At 37.6% G+C, this 25,637-nt stretch overlaps 10 protein-coding genes across 10 annotated transcripts; 3 read left to right on the top strand and 7 right to left on the bottom strand. All coding sequences in view use genetic code 12, as the record gives it.

Moving 5' to 3' along the window:
- Window positions 1–672: 672 nt before the first annotated feature.
- On the bottom strand, window positions 673–2,520 carry I9W82_003360 (uncharacterized protein; the record flags this gene model as incomplete). The annotated part of the gene is made up of 1 exon (XM_067692317.1): window positions 673–2,520. The coding sequence occupies one exon, from the start codon at window positions 2,518–2,520 to the stop codon at window positions 673–675; it is 1,848 nt and encodes a 615-aa protein (XP_067548708.1).
- A 174-nt stretch (window positions 2,521–2,694) lies between these two features.
- On the bottom strand, window positions 2,695–3,999 carry I9W82_003359 (uncharacterized protein; the record flags this gene model as incomplete). Its single annotated transcript, XM_067692315.1, has 1 exon — window positions 2,695–3,999. The coding sequence occupies one exon, from the start codon at window positions 3,997–3,999 to the stop codon at window positions 2,695–2,697; it is 1,305 nt and encodes a 434-aa protein (XP_067548707.1).
- A 725-nt stretch (window positions 4,000–4,724) lies between these two features.
- On the bottom strand, window positions 4,725–6,746 carry I9W82_003358 (uncharacterized protein; the record flags this gene model as incomplete). The annotated part of the gene is made up of 1 exon (XM_067692314.1): window positions 4,725–6,746. The coding sequence occupies one exon, from the start codon at window positions 6,744–6,746 to the stop codon at window positions 4,725–4,727; it is 2,022 nt and encodes a 673-aa protein (XP_067548706.1).
- Window positions 6,747–7,946: 1,200 nt separating this feature from the next.
- I9W82_003357 (uncharacterized protein) lies at window positions 7,947–8,633 on the bottom strand (the record flags this gene model as incomplete). The annotated part of the gene is made up of 1 exon (XM_067692313.1): window positions 7,947–8,633. The coding sequence occupies one exon, from the start codon at window positions 8,631–8,633 to the stop codon at window positions 7,947–7,949; it is 687 nt and encodes a 228-aa protein (XP_067548705.1).
- Window positions 8,634–10,700: 2,067 nt separating this feature from the next.
- On the top strand, window positions 10,701–11,984 carry I9W82_003356 (uncharacterized protein; the record flags this gene model as incomplete). Its single annotated transcript, XM_067692312.1, has 1 exon — window positions 10,701–11,984. One exon carries the CDS (start codon window positions 10,701–10,703, stop codon window positions 11,982–11,984), a length of 1,284 nt encoding a protein of 427 aa, XP_067548704.1.
- A 182-nt stretch (window positions 11,985–12,166) lies between these two features.
- On the top strand, window positions 12,167–12,463 carry I9W82_003355 (uncharacterized protein; the record flags this gene model as incomplete). Its single annotated transcript, XM_067692311.1, has 1 exon — window positions 12,167–12,463. One exon carries the CDS (start codon window positions 12,167–12,169, stop codon window positions 12,461–12,463), a length of 297 nt encoding a protein of 98 aa, XP_067548703.1.
- Window positions 12,464–12,600: 137 nt separating this feature from the next.
- On the bottom strand, window positions 12,601–13,221 carry PUP3 (proteasome core particle subunit beta 3; the record flags this gene model as incomplete). Its single annotated transcript, XM_067692310.1, has 1 exon — window positions 12,601–13,221. One exon carries the CDS (start codon window positions 13,219–13,221, stop codon window positions 12,601–12,603), a length of 621 nt encoding a protein of 206 aa, XP_067548702.1.
- Window positions 13,222–13,398: 177 nt separating this feature from the next.
- Window positions 13,399–16,284, bottom strand: I9W82_003353 (Arf family guanine nucleotide exchange factor; the record flags this gene model as incomplete). The annotated part of the gene is made up of 1 exon (XM_067692309.1): window positions 13,399–16,284. The coding sequence occupies one exon, from the start codon at window positions 16,282–16,284 to the stop codon at window positions 13,399–13,401; it is 2,886 nt and encodes a 961-aa protein (XP_067548701.1).
- Window positions 16,285–18,870: 2,586 nt separating this feature from the next.
- Window positions 18,871–21,654, top strand: PMT1 (dolichyl-phosphate-mannose-protein mannosyltransferase; the record flags this gene model as incomplete). The annotated part of the gene is made up of 1 exon (XM_067692308.1): window positions 18,871–21,654. The coding sequence occupies one exon, from the start codon at window positions 18,871–18,873 to the stop codon at window positions 21,652–21,654; it is 2,784 nt and encodes a 927-aa protein (XP_067548700.1).
- A 102-nt stretch (window positions 21,655–21,756) lies between these two features.
- Window positions 21,757–25,296, bottom strand: I9W82_003351 (E3 ubiquitin-protein ligase; the record flags this gene model as incomplete). Its single annotated transcript, XM_067692307.1, has 1 exon — window positions 21,757–25,296. The coding sequence occupies one exon, from the start codon at window positions 25,294–25,296 to the stop codon at window positions 21,757–21,759; it is 3,540 nt and encodes a 1,179-aa protein (XP_067548699.1).
- Between the last annotated feature and the right edge of the window lie 341 nt (window positions 25,297–25,637).

Raw genomic sequence — 25,637 nt, 5'->3', positions numbered from 1 at the left:
CTGACTATGTTCGATATTGGAGAACAGGTGTATGTACTACCCAATGAAGATTGTCTTCTGACGGAAGCTGCCGTACATGGGGGTGGAGAAGGAGAAAAGAGGGCGAGCTTAAGGGTGCAATCGTTGCTTTCCTTAGGACGTGAATACTACTGATTTCACGAATGTATATGGCTGTGGGAGATTACAAAGACGAAAAACGATCCAAAGATTGTTGATATCTGATGAACATGGGAAGAGAAATGGCTGGGGTTTAAAGAATGTATATATGATATTGCATAAATATTGATACAGTTTGACAATGTAGACCCCTATAAGAAATTGCGTTCTCAAAATTCCAAGACAAAGAGGTGATTTTCATGCAATGTGTTTTCGTGCAAACTAGCACTTGCTTGATGAGGGTTAGTTACAAAGTTAGTATAGAATAAACTTAAATTTCAAAAAACAACTATATAGATTGCATAAAATCTACTGAAATAAGCACTTATATATTTTCTGTAGCTTTACACAGACAACCAAATGCCACATGCCATAATTAATACACCTTCCTGAGAAGGTTAAAATCAACACTTGATAATTGGTAGCTCTTTGCAATACGTAGCACCTAATCTATCCGCTTTTTGTAGCAAACCTTTTAAAGGGCCAAACTGCTGTGAGATCAAAAACACAGATCCCTCAATCACGATGCAGCTTCGAATTGGTACCTGGTAACGGCATTGAATGAAATTCCCTTTTATGATTCCAATGGAACAATTTTGAAACTCTGGTGAAGGTGTTTTTCTCTTGTAGGGATCCAAGGATACGACGACGCAAACCTGACTTAACATCCTTTTCCTTGGTCTCAATATTTTTCCCTTCGTTTGTTTGAGAAAAATTCTCTTCCCCTTCGTTTGTTTGATAAACATTCTCTTCCCCTTCGTTTGTTTGATAAACATTCTCTTCCTCTTCGTTTGTTTGATAAACATTCTCTTCCCCTTCGTTTGTTTGATAAACATTCTCTTCCCTTTCGTTTGTTTGAGAAACGTTTTCTTTCTCTTCAGTGCTCTTGGTTGTAATTTTCAACTTTTCACCAAAGGCAGCAAAAAAATCCTCAAGCTTTTTACCCTTCCCTTTAGTTTCACCACCACGCTTTGATTGTTTTCTCAGTGGCGGTGCAGTTCCCGGGTCGACATCACCACTTGGTTTGCCTTTTGCCAGTGCATCTGAACCTTCATGGTGATGTTTTTTTGTATTTGCTTCATCCTTTGAACTTTCTGTGTTGCTGCTATTGGGGGGATGACTTGAGCTAGACGCAACGGGTTCATGTGGCTTTATAATAAAATCCATGAGCTTGATATGATCATCGTGTTTCATGCGGTAGTCTTCTCGCTCCCTCAATTGCTGGAAGATATACCTTGCCACGCTTTTGTCTAAAAACTTAGCGGTGGAAAGGTGTACTTTTCTCTCTCTATTGTGATCCTTAATCCCTTCATACTCTACTTTGAACGTAGTATCTGGGGTTATTAACAAACAGATCCTGGTTTTAGTCACAGCCTTATTGGCGACCAACTGTAAAAGAATAGTGTCATCCAATTTGTTTTTAGTTTTTCCTAATTTAATTTTAGTTTTACCTAATTTGATTTCAAGACTTAAAAGGATCTCGTCGTCAGCAACATCTTTCAGTGAATTGGGATTAACCGACAGCGACACAATAACAGAACCGCCCTTTGTCACCACCGAAAAATCTGGTCTCTTCAGCGCGTTGGTGTTGAAATGCGCAATACTCTCCATTTTCTCTTGACGAAGTTTCATCTGATAAAATGAAAAGATAGGAATTAAAAACGTAGTAGCCAACCTACTTGACCAGGCACTTTCAACATATGCCGTATTCTCATCTGTTGGAAGAGTAAATACAGGTAATTGAAACCCCTGGAAGTCAGCAATCCTGAGCGCCATGAAATTCTCTCTCTCTATTGATATAACATGTGTAGGAGAAATTTGGAGCTTGATATGATTGAATACCTCCTCATTTAGCTTGCCAGATTTCGCTGGAGCCTCATGAACATGACTTCCAACTTGGATAATTTTATTTGTAAAATAGAAACAAAGCGAAACTGTGATTAGGTTGCTCAAAGATTCTGAGAATAATTCGTTAGAGTCCCACTTCGAGTAGCAGTAATTGTACAACAAGTTGCACAAGGACCGAAGGGCCCTTGCGCATTCAGGACTGATAGGATCAGATAGTGGAACTTTTTCAAGATGGATGATATCGGACATCTTTTCGGCAATTGTAATGAGTTGATTCTGTCCTTCGATACTTAAATCATGCATGGTTGATCCTAAGGCAGGACCAAGAAACTCCACAATGCCTTCATCTTTAGGCTCATTTCCAAAATGTCGACGACGCTCGTACTCTTCATGTAAATCATGCAACGATGTATCATCATGGCTCTCAACAGCAGCGATGCATACTTGAACAAGGATGTCATAACCTAAATGTTTAGCTAAACTTGCAATAGCACTTTGAGATGTATGGTTAGCCATAACCATCAGATTTCTTACGTGGATATACGTATCAGACTCTGATGAAAATTATCAAACCCAAATTTCGCACCAAAAAACAGAACATGAAAAAGTCCTTTTGTGGCCCTATTTAATTTGATACCATATTAAACTCAATTGTGCAATAAATCTCTCAAAGACAAACAGGCCCCACCATCAACTCTCATATTCAGACATGTTCATTCTTACACTTCTTCCGTCCCCCTGTTTATAAATGGTATACAATTCAGCTTCAGTATAATACTTTTCTAATTTAACTTCCACAGTCTTGTGCGTGAATCCACCAATAGTAACCATCTGCCTGAAATTTGTGAGGTCATCCCTGTAGTGCGACCCATAAAAGTGGTACCCAATGATTCCAAATGGAAGATCTGGACTGAGGACTCGGAATTTGTGAGTTTGCAACCTGAAGGGTACTCTCGATTGGTACCACCAGTTGACACTACTATTGGGAAACTTTGCAAGCAAATCACACACAGCCATTACATCACTTGTCAAACAACTGCGACTTGATAAGATGAGATATCTAACCTTGCTATGCTTGAACCCTCTCCAATCTTGAAGCGCAAATTCTAGTTGTCTGAATCCTGTTGCAGCGAGCTGTAAGCAAAAGAGCTGCAATTTTGGAAACTCTTCCTCCAAATCATTACTTTTAAACACAGTGCCGGGATTAAAATCTCCAAATAGTGTCAATTCTTTAAGAAAAACGGTCTCAAAAGCATCACTTAATAGAAAATCAGGAAAAAAATCAGAGTCTGACGATTGAATGATTTCCAATACTTGAAGCTTGAAACACCATCGATACCTTGTAAGATCATCACCTTTACAGACAAGCATTGCTAGCTTAGTCACGTTTTTGAGTCGATGAAGACGATCGAGATCACGTCCCAAGTTCTCGCTATCTGTTTGTATCAGATTGATATTATCATGAAATACGGGAAAATGGGTCAAGTTCGTTGATGGAGCAATGTAGACTGTACTGTGAGGGCAAAACCCAATATAGTTTTGAAGCAACCAAATATAATTTGGTTCCCGCCGACGAAACGAAGAATCACCATAGTGTACAACTAGTTGAAAGTACCTGATTTTGGAAAAGTGTCTGAGAATGCACTCAACAATTGTCATATTGTGTCCGTATAATTCCAAATGATATATCTCCTGTGTCTTGTCCATTTTCGCCAAATATCTCTCAAGCGTATCTGATGAGATGATTGAATACTTTTTGCCCTTGAAGTTGTTGAGGTTCTTGGAGATGTGGAAAGTTTCTCCCTGTTCATTTGATTCCACTCCGTATTCAATTATAGGCCAGGGTGTGTACACGTATATGTTTCTGTATAATTTAGGTTTAGCAATGTAATAAAGCTTGGAATGCAACGGAGCAAGTGCTAATGTATAGTGTTGATTGAGTTGATGGAAAATCTCTTCCAATAATTCACAAGGTAGGCTTGTTAGGGATGCCATTACTGTAGGATCAAAGATTAGCCAATGGCAAGGCAATTTGTGTTTGTATATGTATAGTAGGAGCCAGTTCTCCTATAGTTTCCTCATTATTAATCTGACATCTCGGCGCTTAATTTGGGACTGCAAAATTGTATCAGGATCTTCAGGCATAGTATTGAGTATTGACGTGTGGGTATGTATGTTGTTATATAGATTCCCGTGATGTGGTGTACCTGAGATAACACCGCCGACGTGGAAGTTTTATTGTACACATGGAAATTTGCTGGCAAAGTGTACTTTATTTTCTCTTTTTGGGTTTTCTGTTTTCTCATACGTTTCTTTCACCTGCAATGGAAAACTCTATGTTTGTGTAATATTCCACTTCGACTGCATAAATTGTTGCAAGTTGTACAATTCACATGATATGGCGGGCATTTGCGAACACAGCATATCTTACAAAGACAGGCGTCGTTTCTCAGAGACAAATGTTACCAACTGTACCGTTGTAGAACTGAACAAAATTACCGATACCTTTACACTTCGGAAAAGCTGCCTTAAATGCATTAAAAGTCGTGAAATACAAATTAAACCTATACAAAAAAGAAACATAAACTAAGGAAGTAGAATGCTAACAATCATCTCTCATTTCCAATGCCATAGAACAAAACATAATCATCATTAAAACAATGCACTCATCAAAAAAGCCTTTTCCCTTCTCCCTTCTCCCTTCTCTCTTCTCCCCTTCTCTAAACAAATTCATAACTCCCAATACTACGCCTCGACACCGCATTCACATCCCACATCAAAACACCAGCATCCTGACACCCAACAACAATTTTCAAATCACCAGTCACAGCATCATTGACAAATTCAATACCCAGCAATTCCATTTCCCCATGTTGATGATTGGTATGTTGCTGATACAGGTCATCACAATAGGTCAGGTACATATACGAGGAGCTGGCCGAAAGTGGTGTAGCTGATGAAACTGAAGGTGATGTTGACGCATTGCCAAATGTTGTTGCCGTGGTTGTGTTTCTTCTTGATGTATTTGTGTGATTATAATTGAGGTAGATTTCATTCAATTGAGAATCAATATCAACGTCATATGATAGTGATGGACGTGAAGTGGAGGATGACGATGGAGGTGGAGGGTTGGATGAAAAACGACGGTAGTTTTGATTAGATGGATGATGAATACTGGTTCTTGGAGAAGCTGCTGATGTAGGACAATCCTGTGGTGGGGATGAAAACTCATTAGAGTTTCTGGACCAACCCACCACATTCAATTCCAATGCTTCAGTATGAAGATCGGGCGGATTCATTGGTGGTACAAAATTGACATCATTAAACAATCTTGAGTTAACATTAGTCAAGTAATCATAATCATAAACTAATGGTGAGGTAAATGACAAATTTTCTGAATAAATACTCAATGGAGATTTCATTTCAACTTCCTCATCATCATATTCATCCGTCAAGTGTCTCATTTCTTCCTCCTGTTCGCCATTTTTGAGTAAGGACTCTTTATAGTTGGCAAATTGGTCCAATGCTGCAGGCACAACAATAACTTGTCGATCAAACGTTTTTAAATCAATTAAATGTACTCGACCAACATGCTCAGCAATGATCAATAAATCATTAAAGTCATTTTGTTGTGATATTTTACAAACTCTAAAAGCACCCAGTTGGTGCTTTTTACGAGTAGAATTGAATTGTTTCAAAGGAGCACTCAAGTTTCTCAAGTCATACAATTGACAAACTCCATCTTGAAAAACAGTGGAGAATATGTATCCATTAGGATGATATGAAATGCCAAAACCTCCGTCGTATTTCGAATCAATAGTTTTCACTATTGGTGAGCCCGAATTAGGATCAACAATGAAAATCAGTGATGAATCACCAACAGCTGTGATCAAGTTATTTCTCGGATTTTTAACACTTGAGTTTAGACAGGTGTAATTTTCACAGTTGATCTTGTTTGTCATTTTCAAACTTGAATTGTTGTTGATATCAACACAATACAAATTAGCATCATTGTTGCATAAAAGTGCTTGATATTGTTGATTACCAACTTTATTCAAAGACACATCATTATTGATCATTTCACCAAGCTTCACTGTATGTAGTATCGATAATTCAGGATTATAGAATGAAAATAATCCTTTCGCAACTGCTCTTGAAGAAGCACTAAAGTCCTTTGATGTCAAATTATCCAAATCCAATGAAAACAACTTTGATGAGCTAGTCAATAGCCCACCAGTGGCTATCAAACCCTCATGGTTATCAAAACAACGAGGGAAGTAATTCAATTTTAAAACTTTTTTGGTAAATGCTTGAGATAAATCGTACAAATGCACTGAATCTTCCTTTGTAAAGTACAATACATTGTCGTGTCTATTGTACTTGGTTAGATTACGAAGTTGCCAGTGGTTTACTGATGTGTTGATGTTGGGAATGTAAACAGGGTTTGGTTTCAAAAAGTTACTTGAATGATAATAATTTTGAAAACACTTGTTGTATTGATGCGATACTCGGTTGAAATGTTGACTGCTAGTACTATCTCTCTTTCTTCGTTTCATGGTAGAGTTTCTCCTTAAAGATGCGGCTGTGTTGGATGCAGATGACAAGTTTGCAGTGTCTGATGTTGCAGAAGCTGCTGCCGTTGGTGAGGTAGATAAAGTGTCGTCACACGGCGTCTTTTGCGAGTCTAGTATGTCATTATTAGCCGTAGCAGTAGCAGTTGTAGTAGTAGTAGATATAGTCATGATATGTGTATGTGTGTAAACCCCCTCTCGAGAAAAATCTTGCAGTCTGTATGCCCCAGGGGGTAGTTTTTAGTTGCTTGTGGAGAAAAAGGTGAAAAGTTTAGTAATGATGCTTTTTTTTTTCTCCTTCCTTTGTTGATAGAATAAATGCGTTGATGGTGTATTATAGATAAATGTAGTTTTTAGGTTATTGGATAAGAAGTCAAGTGGTTTATCCTCTTTGATAAAAGAGTAAAAAACACATGATTGATTGTCTGATTGTCTTATATGAATTGAACAAAAAAAAAAAGACAGTCATTGATGTACTGCATATAAGAGTCAATTTGAAAAGGTAGTGTACCAGTGCACATAAGTTAAGGGGGTTGTTTATCTGTCTTATCACCAGTATTTGATTAGAGCCACTCCTCTTTTTGTGGAGACAAAGAAACAGACAATATAATATCACACGACATATACCTACAGAGCATATAACCGCTCTTTGGCAGATGTAAGTACTGCCAGTCTTACAAGCAATGGAGTTAGTCGTCGTATTTATCAAACTCCCGCATTGTCAAACAGCCAAGAAACATTGTTCTCCTCACACTGCAACTTGCATAAATACATTTCAACACAAAAGGGTATTACTATTGATACTTGTCTCTGTGAAACGTCATATTAAGTTGAAAGATAGTTTGTTGATTATTTGCAACTCGCTATTGAGCGTTCGGGTTGTAGTTTAGCCAATTGTAAGGTAGCGCCTTTAAGTAAAACACAGAGGATGACTATCAGACAGATCTGCTCTCTAGAAATGTACTCGTGGAATGATAAATCGAAATGACGATGCTGCCAGCAATCATCCGCTTCCGTCGATGAGAAAAATTGTCTGTAGGGATTTTGTGTACCAATTCGGTGGAGATAAGAAGTGCAAATCTATTCACGGGACTACTCAGCTCCAAGGCACCGGAAAATATCAAAACAGTTGTTCAGAGTGCCAAATGTCTCTTCCTCATTCTACAACTAGATCCTCTTTTTTCATGATTTATCTAAAAATGCTACTCTTTAATAGCAATATCGCAAAAACATTCATTTGTATCTATATATCCAACCCAAAATTAAAGTAAAAAGTAAAAAACTCCAAAAAAGACAAACCAAACCAAAAGACGTAGAAGGACTCAAGCCATAGCCAGATAGCTGAGCCTTCTTCTCCTCTCCTCGTCAAACTCAAGCAACAACACCTGGTGAGTTTGTGTTGGTAAAACTAACATCACGATCTCCATCCTTAACATTCAGTGCCAAGTTATTACCACTTCTAGCAACACTTTGGATTCCACAACTTAAATAATTAGCCATGATACGATTAAATGAAACGTCATCATTTGCCAACAACTTGTGCTTGTAATCAATAATCAATGGCATTGAACGGGTCAATGATGGATCATTGTTCAATGCACGAACTAAAGTGTCATAATCTTGCAATTGCTCAATAATACCAAGCTTTTCCTTTTTGGATAACTTTTTGAAATCCGCATTTGAAACTGTTTGGATCATGACTCTAGTATTATCCGGATGGATATCCAAACAATGCTCAATAATAAATTGATGATCCTCTCTAGTTAATCCCACATTCTCCTTGACATCAAGATTGAACTTCTGATGGTCTTCACTTGACTTCTGCCTGAGTGGCTTAACTTCTTTATTCTTGACACTAGTGTCACTATGTGCACCTTGTTGATAGATTCTGTCCCTAGTACAAGGAAGTAAACTATATGAAGTGAGTTGTTTGAGGAGATTATGTGACAAGATGGAGTTATTGTTGTGGTATATGGTTACTGATGGAATGAGTTTGGAAGTCAAAGGAGTTGATGGTTTCAAATATGGTTTAATTGAGTTGGTTAACCTGGTAATCATTGTAGATACTTCTTTGTTATTTGATAGCAAGAATGAAAGAAGAAGAAGAAGAAGAAAAAAAACTCCGAATGGGAAGAGGATCATTTCTACATTTTATATAGATAAAGGTTTCAACTGAAATTCTTTTTGATCTGCAATAGAAACGGAGTTTTCCTTTTTTTTTTTACCCCTCCCTTGTGTTATGTTGTGATGGCAAAAAAATTAAAAATTAAAAATTAAAAATTAAATTTAAACGCCAAATAACAGATAACACTAAACGTAGTAATAATAACAATACCAACAGCATTAATCTCATACATTGTTTATATTGTTTTATACCCATGTGGGTTTCACAAAGAATCTCCCCTCTTTTATCTCTTTTCGTACAGCCTACTTTTTAAACAATAGGAAAAAAAAAAAAAAAAGAGAACAAATTCACTTACAATCGTCATAACCACTTACTGTAATAGCCACAATTGAACTTTACTTGCTCTACACCGGTCCAGAGTATCCCTTTCAGAGTTTTTTTTTTAAAAAAAAAAAACCAACTGCTTTTGAGAAAAAACGTGGGCTGCGATTCTTTTTTGGAAAGCGAGATAAGGGAGGGGAAACCTTCTCAAGTGTAACACAAACATAGATCTTAGAGATTGACTTCGTATAGAGCAAACGAGATGAGTAAACCTTTTACTTGACTCCGCCCCAGTCCTTGCTTTCCCTCTCCGCAACATGCCAGATGAAAGGTAAACTGTTTCGGCTACTCCCGATGAAAGAAGGCAACGCAACTACATCCTTTTCTCGTGGAATTAAAGCATATGCATATGATGCTGCTTCTATATTCTCCTCCTCCCCTCCTATTTCTCTTTTGTTGAGTGTTTCGGAAAAACTCTGTTTTTTTGTGTTACTTGCCAACAAAAAAGCATTTGAACGGGAACAAATGGAAAGAAGTATTTGTGTATGGTACACTGTAGCGGTATGTATGAGCCACGTAGACAATTTTGCTGACTTAACGCCTTTTGAATTTACAGCTAAACAGTGCCGGTGTGACAAGCAATTTCAACAAGGACACATTCTACAAACGTACCTCTCTGCTTTGGTAGTATCACAAGAGTCAAAATTTTGTGTACTAGTTTTGACTCTTTTGAAGTCATCTTTTAAAAAAAGAACTTCATTAGACTAGACTACGGCCAACTCCGAAAAGTAGTAGATCAACAAAGTTTACCCTCCATGTGTAGAGGACTGATCCTTTTAGATTATGGAACCTGTCAAAAGCAAATGAAACAAACGGTAGAACCGGCAACATTTTACTTCTGTTGTTTCTATTTCATACACAACAAATTTTGCACCCAATTTTCCATAAAATTCTAACCCACGCCATTCAAAAGACTATTCTATATTAAGACATCCACAACATCAGCTTCTCAGGCATACTCACAAGATATCCATTCATAGTTCAATCGTCATGTTCAGATTCGAACGCAAAACTAAACTCCACAAAGCAGTACCATCAAAGTTATCTTTTAAAAACGTCCTCCCCACAGGACACTACTTGACATTCCTTCCCCTTCCCCAAATCACTCCCCACTTTCCCTCGGGACTTTTCCGATCATGACTGGATGAATGACTCGTCACTTACGAACTATTCCAACACTAAATAAACCCCACAACTGCATCATGACCCAATATCAAGAATAAAGGTGCCAAGATTGACTTTTGTAAGCCGAATAATGCATTGCTGGTTTCGATTAATCAGAACTTGAACGAACATGGTAAACAGAGTCAATCCAAATTTGTTAGTGTTTTCACCAGTGAATGTGGTTTGATAAACCAGTTGATTCTATTAGCATTAAAGCTGATCACGATGCTAAGACGGGACAAGTTTTGATCACCGTTCCAAAATTGCAAAAATATGATGAGAACTTGCTGCATGCTAAGTTGAACCATAAATATGATTTCGCGACACTGAACTTTCACGTCACTGAACTTTCACGTCACTGAACTTTCACGACACTCCTCTCTAGTATTTTTTCTCTTGCCAAAAAAATGAAACCATTAAAGCTCAACCCAATCTATTCAAAACGCATAAACACAATGTCAGAAACAGACGATGTATTCGACTTGATCAATTCTTTACCGGAAACAGCTAAAGACTCCAATGCAAACTCCAAACCTACTGATGACAAAGAAGTGTTTGATTTCCTTGATGAAATAGCTCAACATGAACAAAAGAAACCCAAGAAGAAAATGGAACCAAAGAAAAAAGTGGAAAACATTGCTAGTTCCAATGATGAAGAAGGTGAAGAAACCAATGATCCAACTACAGGTACTTCATCATCAGATACAACTGATGAACATCAAAAGGAACAAACAGAGCCTACACCTCTGGATCTCCTTGAAGTGAATCCAATTGCGTCATTATCTTCATGGTGGAGTCTGGAAGGTAACCAAAAAGTCTCAAATTTATGGGGCACCATCACTTCGAATGCTGAAAAATTGAGTGAACAAACATATCAATTGGCTTCATCAACCACAAATCAATTAAATGAAAGATCAAAACAGTTGGATACTGAACAAATTGGATCTCGGTTGAACAGCTTATTTATCAATATCTCACAACAAATTAAACAAGGATTGATTGAAGATGCTGATGAGGTTTTAAACATTTTGTTAGTTTCAGATTTGCACAATTTCAATTATTTACAGAAATTGGTGTTGAATAATTTCAATTTGGCTATGAATCAAGTCGAAGGTGATATCAATGTTAATGTACATGAATTCAATCATCATGAGGAGAAGAATGGTAGTAATGAAGTGAAATTGAATTTGTTTTATGGAAAATTGATTGATGGAGAGAAATTGGCCAATGCTAATTTGGAAAATGCAATTAAGGAGTATAAGAAAGCTGAAATGGCAAAGGAAAAGAAAGAGAAAGAAGAGCAGAAGGAGCAAAAGGATGAAAAAGAGGAAAAGAGTAAGGAAGAAGACACCCACGAGATTGTTAAATCCAACATCTTTATAACGATACAACCAATCACCACCAAACTCGACTCCAAACCACAAGAAGCAGACACCATCGACTCAAACTCAACAGTATCGACAATTGATTCCCACAACAACACATCGTTCTCATTCACACTAATTCTCAAAGACATTACAAACAACATCACAATCACTACTCGTACACAACCATTCCCATTGCGTTGGGCCCAATGGCTTGATGGAGAGCAGTTGAAGTTGAATGATGCTGGTGATGTTGAGTTGGATTTGGACAATGTTGATCCTAAGGAATGGGTCAAGGATTGGATTCGTCAAGGTTTGAATTTAGGTGCTGGTGTATTGGCACAAGAGTATGTAATAAAGAGAATGGGTATATAGGATATAAGAGGAATGTATGTTTAGTAGCGTTGAGGGATGTAAATTGGTTTAGGATTCTTGGATTATCCGCCTGCTGTAGAAACCTAAGAGGCAGAAGAAAGAAAGACAAAAAAAAAATTAAGAGAGCAAAAAAAAAAATCATCATCAGATTTCCTCAAAGCCAACTTCTTCCCCCAAAAACCATGCACCCACAACTAGATAAGAACAGATTCGACACATGTGAAAAACTAATGGATGCATTAGAAGAATGTCACCGTCAAGAATTTCTCAAACAATGTCTTGGATTATGTAATTTTGAAAAGGATCAATTAAGTCAATGTTTACATTACACTAGGGTTAATGATGCTAATGAGCGTATCAGGAGAAGCAAGGAGAAGGAGGCACAAAGGAAGTTGAAACAGAAACAGAGAGAGGAGGAGGAGTATGGTAAGAATGGGTATTTGAAAAAAGTTATTGAGATGGAGATGCAAAAGAAGTAGACGTAGGGAGAGAGCTGGTACAGCTTTGGAAGTTGACTCCAGAAGTGCTATTGTTTATAATGAGAGGTAGTTTTAGTTTCGTGTATATATATTTATTTGTGAATGAAAACACATATAGGGTTTTCTTCTCTTCCTCTCTAATCTTGACGAGTTTTCAAAACACGCTTAACAACCTTATCCTTTGTAATAATATAAACCACAGCACCCCATCCACTCAACGCGTCTCTATCCACCGCATTCAACAAAGCTTGACTTATAGTCTCAAACAAATCCTCGGGCTCCAAATTTGGTTCATACAACCCCTCACACATTCCATACAACTGGTCAGTTGCCGTCCCACTGACAATAAAATCATGACTGAAATCAATACATCCAATAGAATCAAACCCACAAATGAATGGCTTGTTATCCTTAGAGCTTAACCCAGCAACAATAGGACCCACAAACCAAGGTCCAAATCTCCGCTCGTAAAGTGATGACGATACGAGATTTGCCAATGATGATGGTTCAATTGATCGTTCTTCACGTAGTTTGTATAGATTGGTTTTGAATTTGAACAAGTCACGTAATGTTATTACATCGGTGGCGAGTCCCGTGAGGGCCATATATGTCTTGTCACCAAATTCAAATACTTTTTCAAAATTGTTGGATACTCCAAGCGATTGGGAACCTAATCGTAAATCACTGGCTATGGCGACGCAATCTTTACCTATCATTGCAACGGCGGAACCACCGTTTATCGAAAATGGATCTGACATTGTCTCTCTGTTTATGAAGAAGAACTACTGTGTGTGGGTTTTCAATTGGTGGCAATTTCGCTTGAGACAAAAGAAAAAAAAAGTCAACAGAATGCGTCGCTACCAGACCACTCTCCAAAAACACAACGACATTTAGTTATTAACAAAAATACACTTTAAAATGCAATCTATAAGTCCCTATATAACCAAAGCAGATACTCCATTCGGTACAGATTCCAAATTTGGTTTCTGAATATTCTCGTCAGCAGCTTCACCAGCAGTATCCCGTTGTACTTTGTACTCTTCTTTACTCTCTTGTTCAACCTTCGTACTTTCAGATTCTCTTCTACTCAATTGATCTTTACTATCATTGGAAGACCTCTCTTCTCCTCCTCCTCCTCCTCCTCCTACTTCATCAGAATCATGCTTTTCCCTCAGGGACCCTTTGCCAATGGCTGCATCATAACTCCGAATGGCATAATCTAACTCAGGTGAACGATTACTCGCGGGATGGTTGTTTGATGGATGCAGCGGCCTTCTATTCATCATCATCATCTTCTCCTCCTTTACATCTTCTTCCCCTTCATCCTCTTCCGTTATGGTGGTCTCCATCACCGACTCTTTTCTAGGTGGACTTGAGCTTTGATTTGAAGTAGCAATCAATTGAGCAATAGGCGACTCATTCTCCTTTAAATTCGACAATGTAAAAGTCTTTGGCGATTTAACCAATTTATTTTGTTCCAATTGATGTTGTTCTTGCAACCTGGCTATATTTTTGATTGATTTGGATGATTTAAAAGTAGGGATGATATTTCCAATATCCTTCATATTGAAAAACAATTTCTTGATTTCAACCTTGACTAATTTTGTCAAATCATCATCTTCTTCCTCTTCACCAATTATGCTATGATTCGAAGAATCATCCTCCAATGCTCTATCCACTTGGTTTCTAGCTTCAAGTAATTTCTCTTCATGCAAATCAAATCGTAATTGTAAAGCAAATCCCAAAATGATTATATAGCTTCGATACACCATAAGTTGATGTTTATAATGCTCAATCTTGGCATCGAAATTAGTAATCACTCGTGTATAATTTGTTCCATTGAATTGCGATTTAGGGAAATTGTCCATAAACCTTTGTTTCAATTGAGTAAACTCTCGATACAGTTTCTTCAAATGATTATAATAGCTTGAAGTTTTCACAAATTGATTCATCATCCCCCAATGATTGGCTTCTTCATTGACTGATAAATTGGAGATGTAAACTCCTTGCAAAATAGGCTCCCATTTATGAATATTCTTCAACTTTTTAAATGATTTCTTCGCTCTAACCAACTGATTCAAATTCACCCATCCATATTCTTCTGAAGAGACACTTTCCTCCAACGTTGGAATAGCGGAAATCTTGGCTGCCCAAAAGTTACAAGTATTGACAAATTCCAAGGCAATTTCTTTGGTACCAGCCTCAAAGATGAATTTCTTGGCAGGTTTCTTTGTAACTTTAGGGAACGATAAAGTCCAGTAAACTTTACCAGCTTGCAGGTTATCTAAACTAGCAAAAGTCGAACATAAATTGTAAGTTCCCAATTTCACTGCATTACGTAGCCAATTTCCATCACCGATGTCATCTTCAACATCAGCTTCCCGTTTGTGCTTTTTGACAACTTTGGGGTCGAATGAGTAAAGAGATAACTCACCTTTCGAAACAACAACGAAATGATCAACAAATTTACTCAAGGCATTAATGTTTTTTGAATGATGGAAAAATGAAAGGAAACGGTGTCCCAGTGGTGCTTGTGCTATAGATCCATCATCGATTGAATCATTGTTTAAAATCTTCAACTTAAGCAATCCTTCTTTAAGGTAAGGACTACCTTTCAATTCCAATTCCAAGTCATATTCATCTTGATAATCATCCACATCAAACTGTTCCATATCCTTTTGATCTTCCTCCCAATTTGGAGCACCAAGTTCCAAAGACAAAACTGACATTGTATCATCTAGCTTTCTAGAAACGATTGATCTCCTATTGTTACCACCACCATTCTGATCAAAAGATGTTCTATGACGTAATGCTGGTGTTGATCTTTGTGACATTAAGGAGTGGTTACCATGTTTATACATGGACTGTTCTTGTAGGATGGCCAGTCCAGCTAAAGCTCTAGCAAGACCAACTCTTGCAGGTGCAGATGTAGACAGTGTAGTCTGGGTTGTCACTGCTGAAGTGGATGTTGTAGTTCTCTTCAAGCCATTATTGAACCGTTGCAGGAACTGATGGCGTGGGACATGCTGTTGTTGGAGTTGTTTCTGTTTTTGTTGTTGTTGTTGCTGCTGTTGTTGCTGTTGTTGTTGTTGTTGCCGCTGATTAGTATCAGTAGACCAAATGGACGAATGTGTGCTCATTCTAGTTAAATTATGATCCAAATCTGCATTCATGTCAGTACCACCTGTTGCCAAAGTAGGCGTGGCAGTAGTATTTGTAAACGCATCCTCCTCTTTACTGACCCTAGAAAGACGATTCATTGGCGTTGCCGACTCAGTCTTCAAAACCAATTCATTCTTGAGCAAATCATCATAATAATCCGACAAGGTCACTTCAATTGACAATTTCTGTTTTGTGGATAAACTTTGTTGTAAATTGATATCTTGCAGTAAAAAAGTCGACAAGGTATTTCTAATGAAATCTGATTGACGAATACGTGATTTCTTACTCAATTCCAGATTGTGTAAAGCAGTATTCAACAAGATTAATGAGTAAACAATGACATAAATTTGTTCAAAATTTTGCGTACAAAAGACATTTTGAGGATGTTGATTTAAATAAGATTGGGCAAATGATGACAAGATACGATCCAACTCTTGAGATTCAGCTTTAAGGTATAGTTTCGAGCATAGTAAACGCATGGAGCTGAGTAAGTTGGCGGGCCATTTGAAATTGCTAAAGTAAATAGTTCTAATTTCAGTTGATTCAGGATCGTCACCAGCTAAAAATTGAGTGATTTCTGATGGTTTGGCGGAGGAGATTTCTTCTGCATATAGTTTATGGGCAATCTTTGCCGCATTAACAGTTTCACCAGTCTCCATATTTCACGCGTGTTTTTCCTCTGTTGTGTATAAACTGTGTAAGAAGAAGGAAATAACTGTTTTGATTTCGTTTTTGATATAAGGAATCAATTAAATCTCGTGCAATTTTTTTTTTTTTTTTTTTTCCGCTGTTCGTCTTTTTCAGCTTTTCGTCTGTCGTCTAAAGTATAACCACACACACAATTGAATAAACAAATTGACAGCTCTTATATTCCAATAAAAAGAGAAGGTGTTACGAAGTATACTAAAAAAAGTGGGAACAAAAGTAAGTTATTATATACGAAGCTCATTAGAAGTCACCTCCTCTCCCTTTCCTCTGCAATTGTTTTAAAAAAGTTATATCGGTTTAAGAAGAAACCTTTTTGAGTAACAAAACTGTACATACAGAGAGAGAAACCAGGGCGTGTTAATAAATTATATGTACGGAAGGGTCTTTAATGTAACACAGAAACAAATACTTTAGCGAAGAAACACGAACACTGGATTATAGGAAAAGATTAGGTATAAGCGTGTACTCAAGTGGGTTTGCTTAAGAAGGCATCCTTTCTGAATGTCTTTTTCAAAAATCTTTGACTCAAAGTTAGTATGCTCTACAATCTTTATCCCCTTATTGTTTTGTCAATTTCAGGTTAAGCTTTTTCTTTTCTTGCAGGCGTTTTCAAGCGTCAACATAAAAGAAAAGTTTTGGGCGTTTAAAAAAAACATTATGTTGTGTTACACCCAAAGTTTTTTAGACTGTGCTTTTGAAATTATCGTACAATTTTTAGATATGTCTGATTGGAGGAAAGGAGAAAGAGGATAGTCGTGATAAAGGAAAGTGTATATTTATTCCATTATGATATGACGGAGAAAAGGTGGAAGTGGGTGACTCTAATGTGTGTGTAGTGCACATTTTGAAATTGTGTGATGAAAAATGCAATAAACAATAGGCAGTGTATATAGTAGAGACGTATGTAAAGAACAAAGGAACAGGGTCTTTTGTGGTGCTGTGGTACAGAATTTAGCCGAAATCCACTAAACAAAGGAAATTTTTTGCACTCCCTCCCCCCCAATGTGAGAACGTTCCGCACTTTTTTTGCTTGATCTAGTTCTATGTCATGCTATTCATCCCACTCTAAATGAAGGAAGGTAAGGTAACTAATGGAATTAGTTTATCACTAGGTAGTAGCTACTTAATTCTTTTGAGATAAATATAATTATGGAGTTAAAAGTAATGCTGTATATGCACTTAATTAACCTTTCAATTTCGGAAATAGGCTTTCTGCTTAATGAAAGAGAAAAAGCTGTCTGGTTTAAAGGAAATGAGATTATAGTAAATCCTAGTTTAAAGTTGTAAAAGTGGTGCCATTTGTATTTTTATCACTCTGCATCTGTGTCGAAATGCAACAACAGTATTTTTGATGTAAGATCTAAAAAAAAATTTACTTTGCGTTAGGGTGTGACTCTAGATCTCTTTTTTGGGGATAATCAACCAGCCTTCAACAGCGGGGTCATATGGTTGGATGGGATGATTATGAGAAAGCTAAATCGAAAAAAAGTGGAATGTTTTGATCCACCCCTCCCAAATTTGTTTGAATAAACTTTATTTTAACGTTCTCTGCAGAGCAACATGGATCGCCAAAGACGTTCGATGTGATTCTGTGATGTATAACGGTCAAAAGGTGATTCGAATGTGCACATCCAATCGTTTCACCACAAGAAGGGCTTGAACTCAGTGTACAGAGGTGATTATTGCATATTATGTTTTGTTTCCCATTTTCTTTTGCAACTAATAACAACCAAAAAAATAAATGTAACTTCAAAGTGAAGAGTGTACAAATATTGAATCCCTTAGAGTTTAAACCATCTCTTTCTTGAAGCTACTGCAATGATTAGGAATATGATAAACTGATCTGGGTTGTATTGCCCTACAAAAACATCTCTTTTGAAAAGAGGGTAACTGCACATAAGTGTCAGAATCTACAAACATCTTTACTAAATAATGGGGTGAATTACTTAAGTGCAATCTTCGTCACATCTACTCTATGTATGATTTTGTTGGTGCTATTTCTTCAAAGTATTGAGTTCTGATTGGTTGTGGTTTACAAGCATGTCTTAAAATAGTAAATTGCGACATTGAGATCTGCCGTTAAGTGCGCGTTGTTTGTAAAAATTTATTTTCACGCGTGTCAAGGGGAGAGAGGGAGATTATTATTATAGATCTATCTATCTATCTATGCCGTGTATTCTATTGTACCCATACTGTCAAATAAAAAGTGACGAAGAAGAATAGTATCAGTCCAATTGAGATTAGCAGTGAACTTATACCATACTCTTTCTATATATACATATATACATAAAGTAAATTGTTACAAAGTATATTCTCTTTTTTTCCGGTTTGGCTTGGCTTTACTATTGAAGTGTGTATTGTGTGTGTGTGTTGTCCTTTTTCCAAATTTTTTTTTTTCAAAAGGAGAGACAACCAACTGAACACACCAATTCCAATCCTATCAATTACATCTACTCATCACATATAGCCTATAGGTCTACCTTAACTGCTACTACTAATCATCACCATTAGCACACAGACCTCATCTTTCTTCTTCAATGGCTAAACCAAATAACGTGTCTACAGCCAAATTGAAAGCTGCTGCTGCTGCTGCTGCTGCTTCCAAAGGCAAGCACATCAACAACAACGATGATATATGGAATGTCGACCCATTAGTTGATCCTGTATTTGGCAAAGGTCAAATACGTGAATACCTAATCACTAATCCATCACCAATTGCTTTACAAAAGAGACAATTTGTTAAACAAGAATACTTTTTCTTGTTTAGTTTAATAGTCATTGGTCTTGTTGTCAGATTACGTGGACTTTCATACCCAAACTCAGTTGTATTTGATGAAGTCCATTTTGGTGGGTTTGCTAGAAAATACATTTTGGGTAAATTCTTTATGGATGTTCATCCACCATTAGCCAAAATGTTATTTGCTGCTATTGGATCCATTGGTGGGTTTAATGGAGATTTTGAATTTAAAAAGATTGGTGACAAGTTTCCAGAAACTGTCCCATATGTGTTTATGAGACAATTTCCAGCCTTATTGGGTGTTGCTACTGTTGTATTATGCTACTTGACCCTTAGACAATCAGGTGTACGTCCAATTATCTCATTTGTTACTGGTTTACTCTTGTTGATTGAAAATTCAAATGTAACTATTTCAAGATATATCCTTTTGGATTCACCATTGGTATTTTTCATTGCTGCTGCCATCTATTCTTGGAAAAAATTTGAAATTCAAATTCCATTTACGTTTGGTTGGTATAGGAGTTTACTTGCCACTAGTATTGCCCTTGGTTTAGCATTGAGTTCTAAATGGGTTGGATTATTTACTGTCGCATGGGTTGGATTACTTTGTATTTATCAATTGTGGTTTATCATTGGTGATTTGACTGTATCAACTAGAAAAATTTTGGCTCATTTCTTCCTTAGAGGTTTCACCTTGTTGGGTGTCCCAATTGTGTTGTATCTTGCATTCTTTGTTATCCATTTCGAAATGTTGCCTAATGAAGGTGATGGAAGTGCTTTTATGAGTAGTGCTTTTAGAGCTGGTTTGAATGGTAACAAGATCCCAAGAGATATCACTGCTGAAGTTGGATTAGGCTCAATCGTCACAATTCGTCATATGGATACTCAAGGTGGATACCTTCACTCACATAAACAATTCTACCCAACTGGATCCAAACAACAACAAATTACCTTGTACCCACACTTGGATTCAAACAACAAGTGGTTAATTGAACCATTTAATGGAACTATCTACAATGACACATTTGTCCCCTTAATCAATGGTATGAAGATTAGATTGAAGCATGTAAACACTGGAAGAAGATTACATTCGCACGATGAGAAACCACCAGTTAGTGAACGTGATTGGCAAAAGGAATGTTCATGTTATGGATTTGATGGGTTCAATGGTGATGCCAATGACGATTGGGTGGTTGAAATTGTTCAATATAGGACTAAAGATGATGAGGCCAAGGCTTTTGTCAAGGCTTTGAAAACTGTTTTCCGTTTACGTCATGCCATGACTGGTAATTACTTATTTTCAAGTGAAGTGAAATTACCAGAATGGGGGTTCGGTCAACAAGAAGTCACTTCAGCATCTCAAGGTAAACGTCATTTATCTCATTGGTATATTGAACAAAACGACAATGAATACTTGCCAAAAGATCGTCAAACAATTATCAATTATCCTAAATTGTCATTTTGGGAGAAATTTGCAGAACTGCACAAGAGAATGTGGAAGATTAACCAAGGTTTAACTGATCATCACCATTGGCAAAGTGATCCATCTGAATGGCCATTCTTGTTAAGAGGTATCAATTACTGGACTAGGGAACACAAACAGGTTTATCTCTTGGGTAATGCCGTCACTTGGTGGGCAGCAACTACTTGCATTTTCACATTTATTATTTATGCCACCATTACTGTGTTCAAGTACCATTCGGGTAAACCCATGTCCACAAATAAACAAGTTTTCAATTTCAACGTTCAAACATTTAGTTATATTCTTGGATGGGCATTACATTATTTACCATTTTTCATCATGGGTAGACAATTGTTTTTACACCATTATTTGCCAAGTTTATATTTTGCCATTTTATCATTGGGTCATTTCCTTGAAATCTTTACAACCTACCTCACATCATCATCAAGATTGTTGCGTCAAATGTCAATGGTTTTTGTGGCATTGATTTTGGTATTGAGTACCGTTTTTTACCTCAATTATTCCCCCTTGATTTATGCCACTCCATGGACAAAAGCAGCTTGTGAAGTTTCAAAACCATTCAAGACTTGGGACTACGATTGTAATTTCTTCCATAAAGATATCGCCGAGTACCAATATGATCAAGAGAGTGCTGAAACTGCTGAGCCGGCTAAGGAACATGTGGCTGATGAAGCTAAACAGACTCCTAAAGCAGTGCCAAATATCGCCAAGGAGGAAATCCATATTGAGGAACCTCCTGTTGATGTTGAAGAAGCACCGGTTCAGGAACATGAACAGTTGGCTCCACCGGGAGTTAATATTGATACAAAGTCGAATAAGGATGATGACAAGGATGCTGCTGCTGCTGCCGAGCCAGTTGTGGAGAATAATTCTAAAGCTGAACCAGTCGTTGAAGAGCCAGTTGTAGCCAATGATGACGAAATCATTCAAGAAGCCGCTGACGCTCCACCTGTTGAACATATTGAAAAACCAGTGCTTGATGATATCCCACAATATGATCAAGTTGACGACATCAATCAAAAGATTGTCGAAGAAGAATCAGTTGATCCACCGGTACAACCAATAGTTGAAGAAGAAGCTGAACCTCAGCAACCTAATTGAATATAGTTTACAGTACACATTTTAGTAAAAACGATTGATATTTTCATTATACAAATTCAACAAACCTATACATAATCTACACAGAACTCCTCCTCCATTCCTCTATATTCTCTCACCTTCATTCACATCTTCATCATCATTAACTATTGCTCTTCCCTTTACATACTTTTCCGTCTTGATTTGCTGTCCGATATACTCATACACCTTAACGGCAGTATTCAAAGATCGATACACGGCAAACACCAAAAACGAAGCCACCCAAGCCTGAGGGAAATACCTCAGTTCAAAAGAAATACCTTCAACCGGAGGCACACCCTTACCCGGCTGCTCATCTTTGCCAATCTTCCACGTAGTAAAACATACACCAGGCACACCAATCAAGATGTAATTCATCATCAAGTATCCTGCGCCAACTGACTTGATAGTTTCACGAAGGGTCAATTCTCTCGCTGGTGATTTCACCATATACATCATTGCCGGCAACACTGTCAACCATGAGGCTAAGAAATGGATGAATGTGGGGAAAGGTTCCATTTTAGTAATTGAGGTCTTGAACCATACTTGTAATGGTAAATCAATGCAAAGGATATGCACCGACGCAATCCAGTAGATCCAAAATGTACATCCAAGAGAGTAACAGCAAACTTTACCGATCGCCGATACACGATTCTGTTGATTGGCTCCATTATCTCCACCAAAAACACCACCAATAAAGTCCCGGAAATTGTCCAAAAAGAATCCAACGCCTGGTCTTGGCTGTGCATCATCACCAACTTCATTGCCACCTCCTTGTTGCTTCTTTTCTTCAATATACATGTCAACAAATTTGAGTATGTTAAACTCAATTAATAACCCATATGTGAGACTAGCCAAATCGGCCAATTTCCAATTAACGTCACCCAAGGAAAACATCAGCAACGTATTGGCAAAAACAACCAGTTGTGCAACGGCCAATGGTCGGCCTAGTACCAAGGCTAATATGATCACCGACAAGATGAGAAGGACCGAGAATACCCAAAGCATAAAAATCAATGTAAAACAACGTAACTTGAAATGCGGCGGACGGTAAACAATACAGTATGCATTATCAGAGTTTATTTCCTCTTCTTCACTAGATGGAGTTTCGTATCCAGTCAGCTTCATATCATTTTCATTCACTTCTCTAAGCAACTTATCATCTTTGGTAACTGGAACAAACAACTTCTTGATGAATTTCCTCGAGACGGTATCATTATCAGGAGCACGCACATAGTACCCATCAGGAACAAAACATGCATGAATTTCAGAATTGGTGGCAAATATCTCTTGTGCTTGTCTATAAGTTACTGGATTAGTGTAATCTGGTATAGCAGTCCCCGACAATTGATGCTTCCAATCACGATAAACAACGTGACCACGTTCATGTGGTATGGGCTTGCCCAACACAAAATGGGATAATCTTAACCTATGCACGCAAATTTCAAACGCTTTTGTCCAATACATCCGCACATACTTTGTAACTAATGGCAACATGTGTCTCACAAACCCCGAGCTTAATCCTAATGGAATCATGAAAATTAATCCACTTGGAGTAAGCAGAAGTTCAATAGGTAGCATCACATTATACTTTCCATGACTTGGAGAAACCAAATATCTCAGGCCCCAAGTAACACCACCAATACCAACTAAAATGAATCCAGTATATACTTGGGCACTTAGGTAAATTCTAGACAATTGCAATCTCAATGGCTTCACCAAGGCATCATGGATCAACCTTGCATTAGGGTCATCGGGACTGCGGATAAAATACAACACTCCAGGACGCAAGATTACATTTCTCACCATTCCAACAAACAAGGCAAAAAATAGCATGTACAATGTACCAGAAGCCCAATAGAGCAGGGTACGTATATAGGGAACTTGAGTCCAGCTATCAGATGACGTGAACAAAAAGAAAAAAATTGTTCCTGACTCGGTCAGTTGAGTAAACTTGTCAAGGAATAAAGGAGCAACACAGAAATCCAATAACCAACCACAATAAACTGGGAAAAAGAAGATTTCAATGGCAAAGATAACAAACACTTTAGCTGTGGAGCTCATTTCAAATAGAATTTTGTAAACTCTTCTTGATGAGCCAAGAATCGGTTTGGGTCCTGAGGTGAGGCCCTTCATGGTGTTGTAGATTGCGACGCATATAATAGCATATCCAAAGGTTAAGACCAAAACTCGATGAGAAAGACTGTATTGTCCATCGCTGGGGAAAACCAAGTCTTTAAAAGTGTTTTCACAAGGTTCGATGACGTACTTACTGATCTTGACAATCGAAAGATCAACATATTCATAACCTGTCTCGATGGTGGTGATACTTCTATGCTCCGGAATGTAGGCGCTTATGTAACTAATGGCAGCACCTACAACAAACACAAGTACATCACCCAAAATGTACGGCACCACGTATATCAAAAACAAATAAGCAGTAATGATTGAGTCACATAAAACCATGAGAAAAAGTGGCGTTTTGATATTCAAAATGATTCCAAAAACCTCCATAATTTCTCCAATTGCTCCACCATTGTTGTTTCCTTCTTCTCCTTGTTCCATTTGGTCAAAATCGTCTTCCAATGCTTGACGTACACCAGGATCTTCTTCTTCCTCTTCCTCATCAGAATCCGGTCCATCATTAATCACAACTCTGTGTGCCTCCTGTGGCGGCTCATGATTAATTCCATCTTCCAAAATGACATTTCCATCATCTTCATGAATCACTTCAACATCATCATCATGATCATCGTCACGCCTAGGCATATCCCCATTTTGCTGCATATCGCCATTGAATATTTCACCTCTATTAATAGCCCGTCTCAAATCTTCTTCGTACCTCCTATTCAACTGTTCTCCGCGATTTTGCAAGCTTTCAATAGCACGATTAAGGTTTGCTTCCTGCACCACGTCTTCTCTTTCATTTTGATTCTCTTGTCTTCTCAACACATCTAATGCATTTTGCAACATATCAACCAACTGAGCTTTTGGCTCTTTGCCAATTTTGCGATGCAACAACTTCAAATACCCTTCATCTCGCACCACCCACTCTCTTTCCACAAATAACGCAATGTGAATAATTATCCCAACTAGGATATAACGTACTCCGCTAAAGTATGTATGACTAAGAAACTTTCTCGCTTTCAACAATGCAATTTGTGATGGTGTTGAGTTTTGAATAGCTTCCAGTATATCAAGGTTTCCAAAGTATAATGCATCAACGAAATTTGGATTATTTACAGGTAATTTTCCATCTATGGCCCAAGTGTATACACGTCCACAGAATTTCCAAAATATTGGCACTTGAATAATGATGCATACCACGTATAGGAATATACTAACGGTTTTAATAAATGTCGTGTATGCCACTTGAACAAATTTGTTCCACACCAATGAAAAGGGTATAATTTTAGGCATATTTGGATCGTAAATCACCTTGAACTTGTATGGTGTATTGCAGATGTCACACTTCTCACTTGATTGGTTGGAATGTTTTAGCCATTCCATCAAACAGTCTTGATGGATGTACTTGATGGAACCTCGACATTTACAAGGGTGATATAGAGGCTCCAGCGGAGTCCCTTCCATTCGACAGATTCGACATGTATGTTCTATGTCCACCATTTAGGGAGATGTATTGGGATATGTGTCTCGAGACTATAAATCTGGACTTTGCTGTGTTGAAATTACCTTGTGGTCTGGTGGTTTTACTAAGCAAAAGGAGCACAAGAGATCTAAATTTCTGAAAACTTCTTTTGGTCCATGCACTACCACGCGATCTATCTGACCTTACGTCACGCTTTCTAAGGCCCTTCCTAGAATTATATTACTATATGCCTATACATTCGGTGCTCCCTCTCTACTTAAAGTACATTCCATGCAAACAGTGAAGTAAACCAGCTTTATATCCGAGGATAATAAAGGAATCAACACTTGAGCCTTCTATCGAATCTGATACAGATGGA

Source organism: Candida metapsilosis (assembly GCF_017655625.1).
Source record: "Candida metapsilosis strain BP57 chromosome Unknown scaffold3, whole genome shotgun sequence".
Classification (NCBI taxonomy): Eukaryota; Fungi; Ascomycota; class Pichiomycetes; order Serinales; family Debaryomycetaceae; genus Lodderomyces; species Lodderomyces metapsilosis.
The sequence above is the reverse complement of the archived record's forward strand: the minus strand, read 5'-3'. Positions and strand labels throughout refer to the sequence as shown.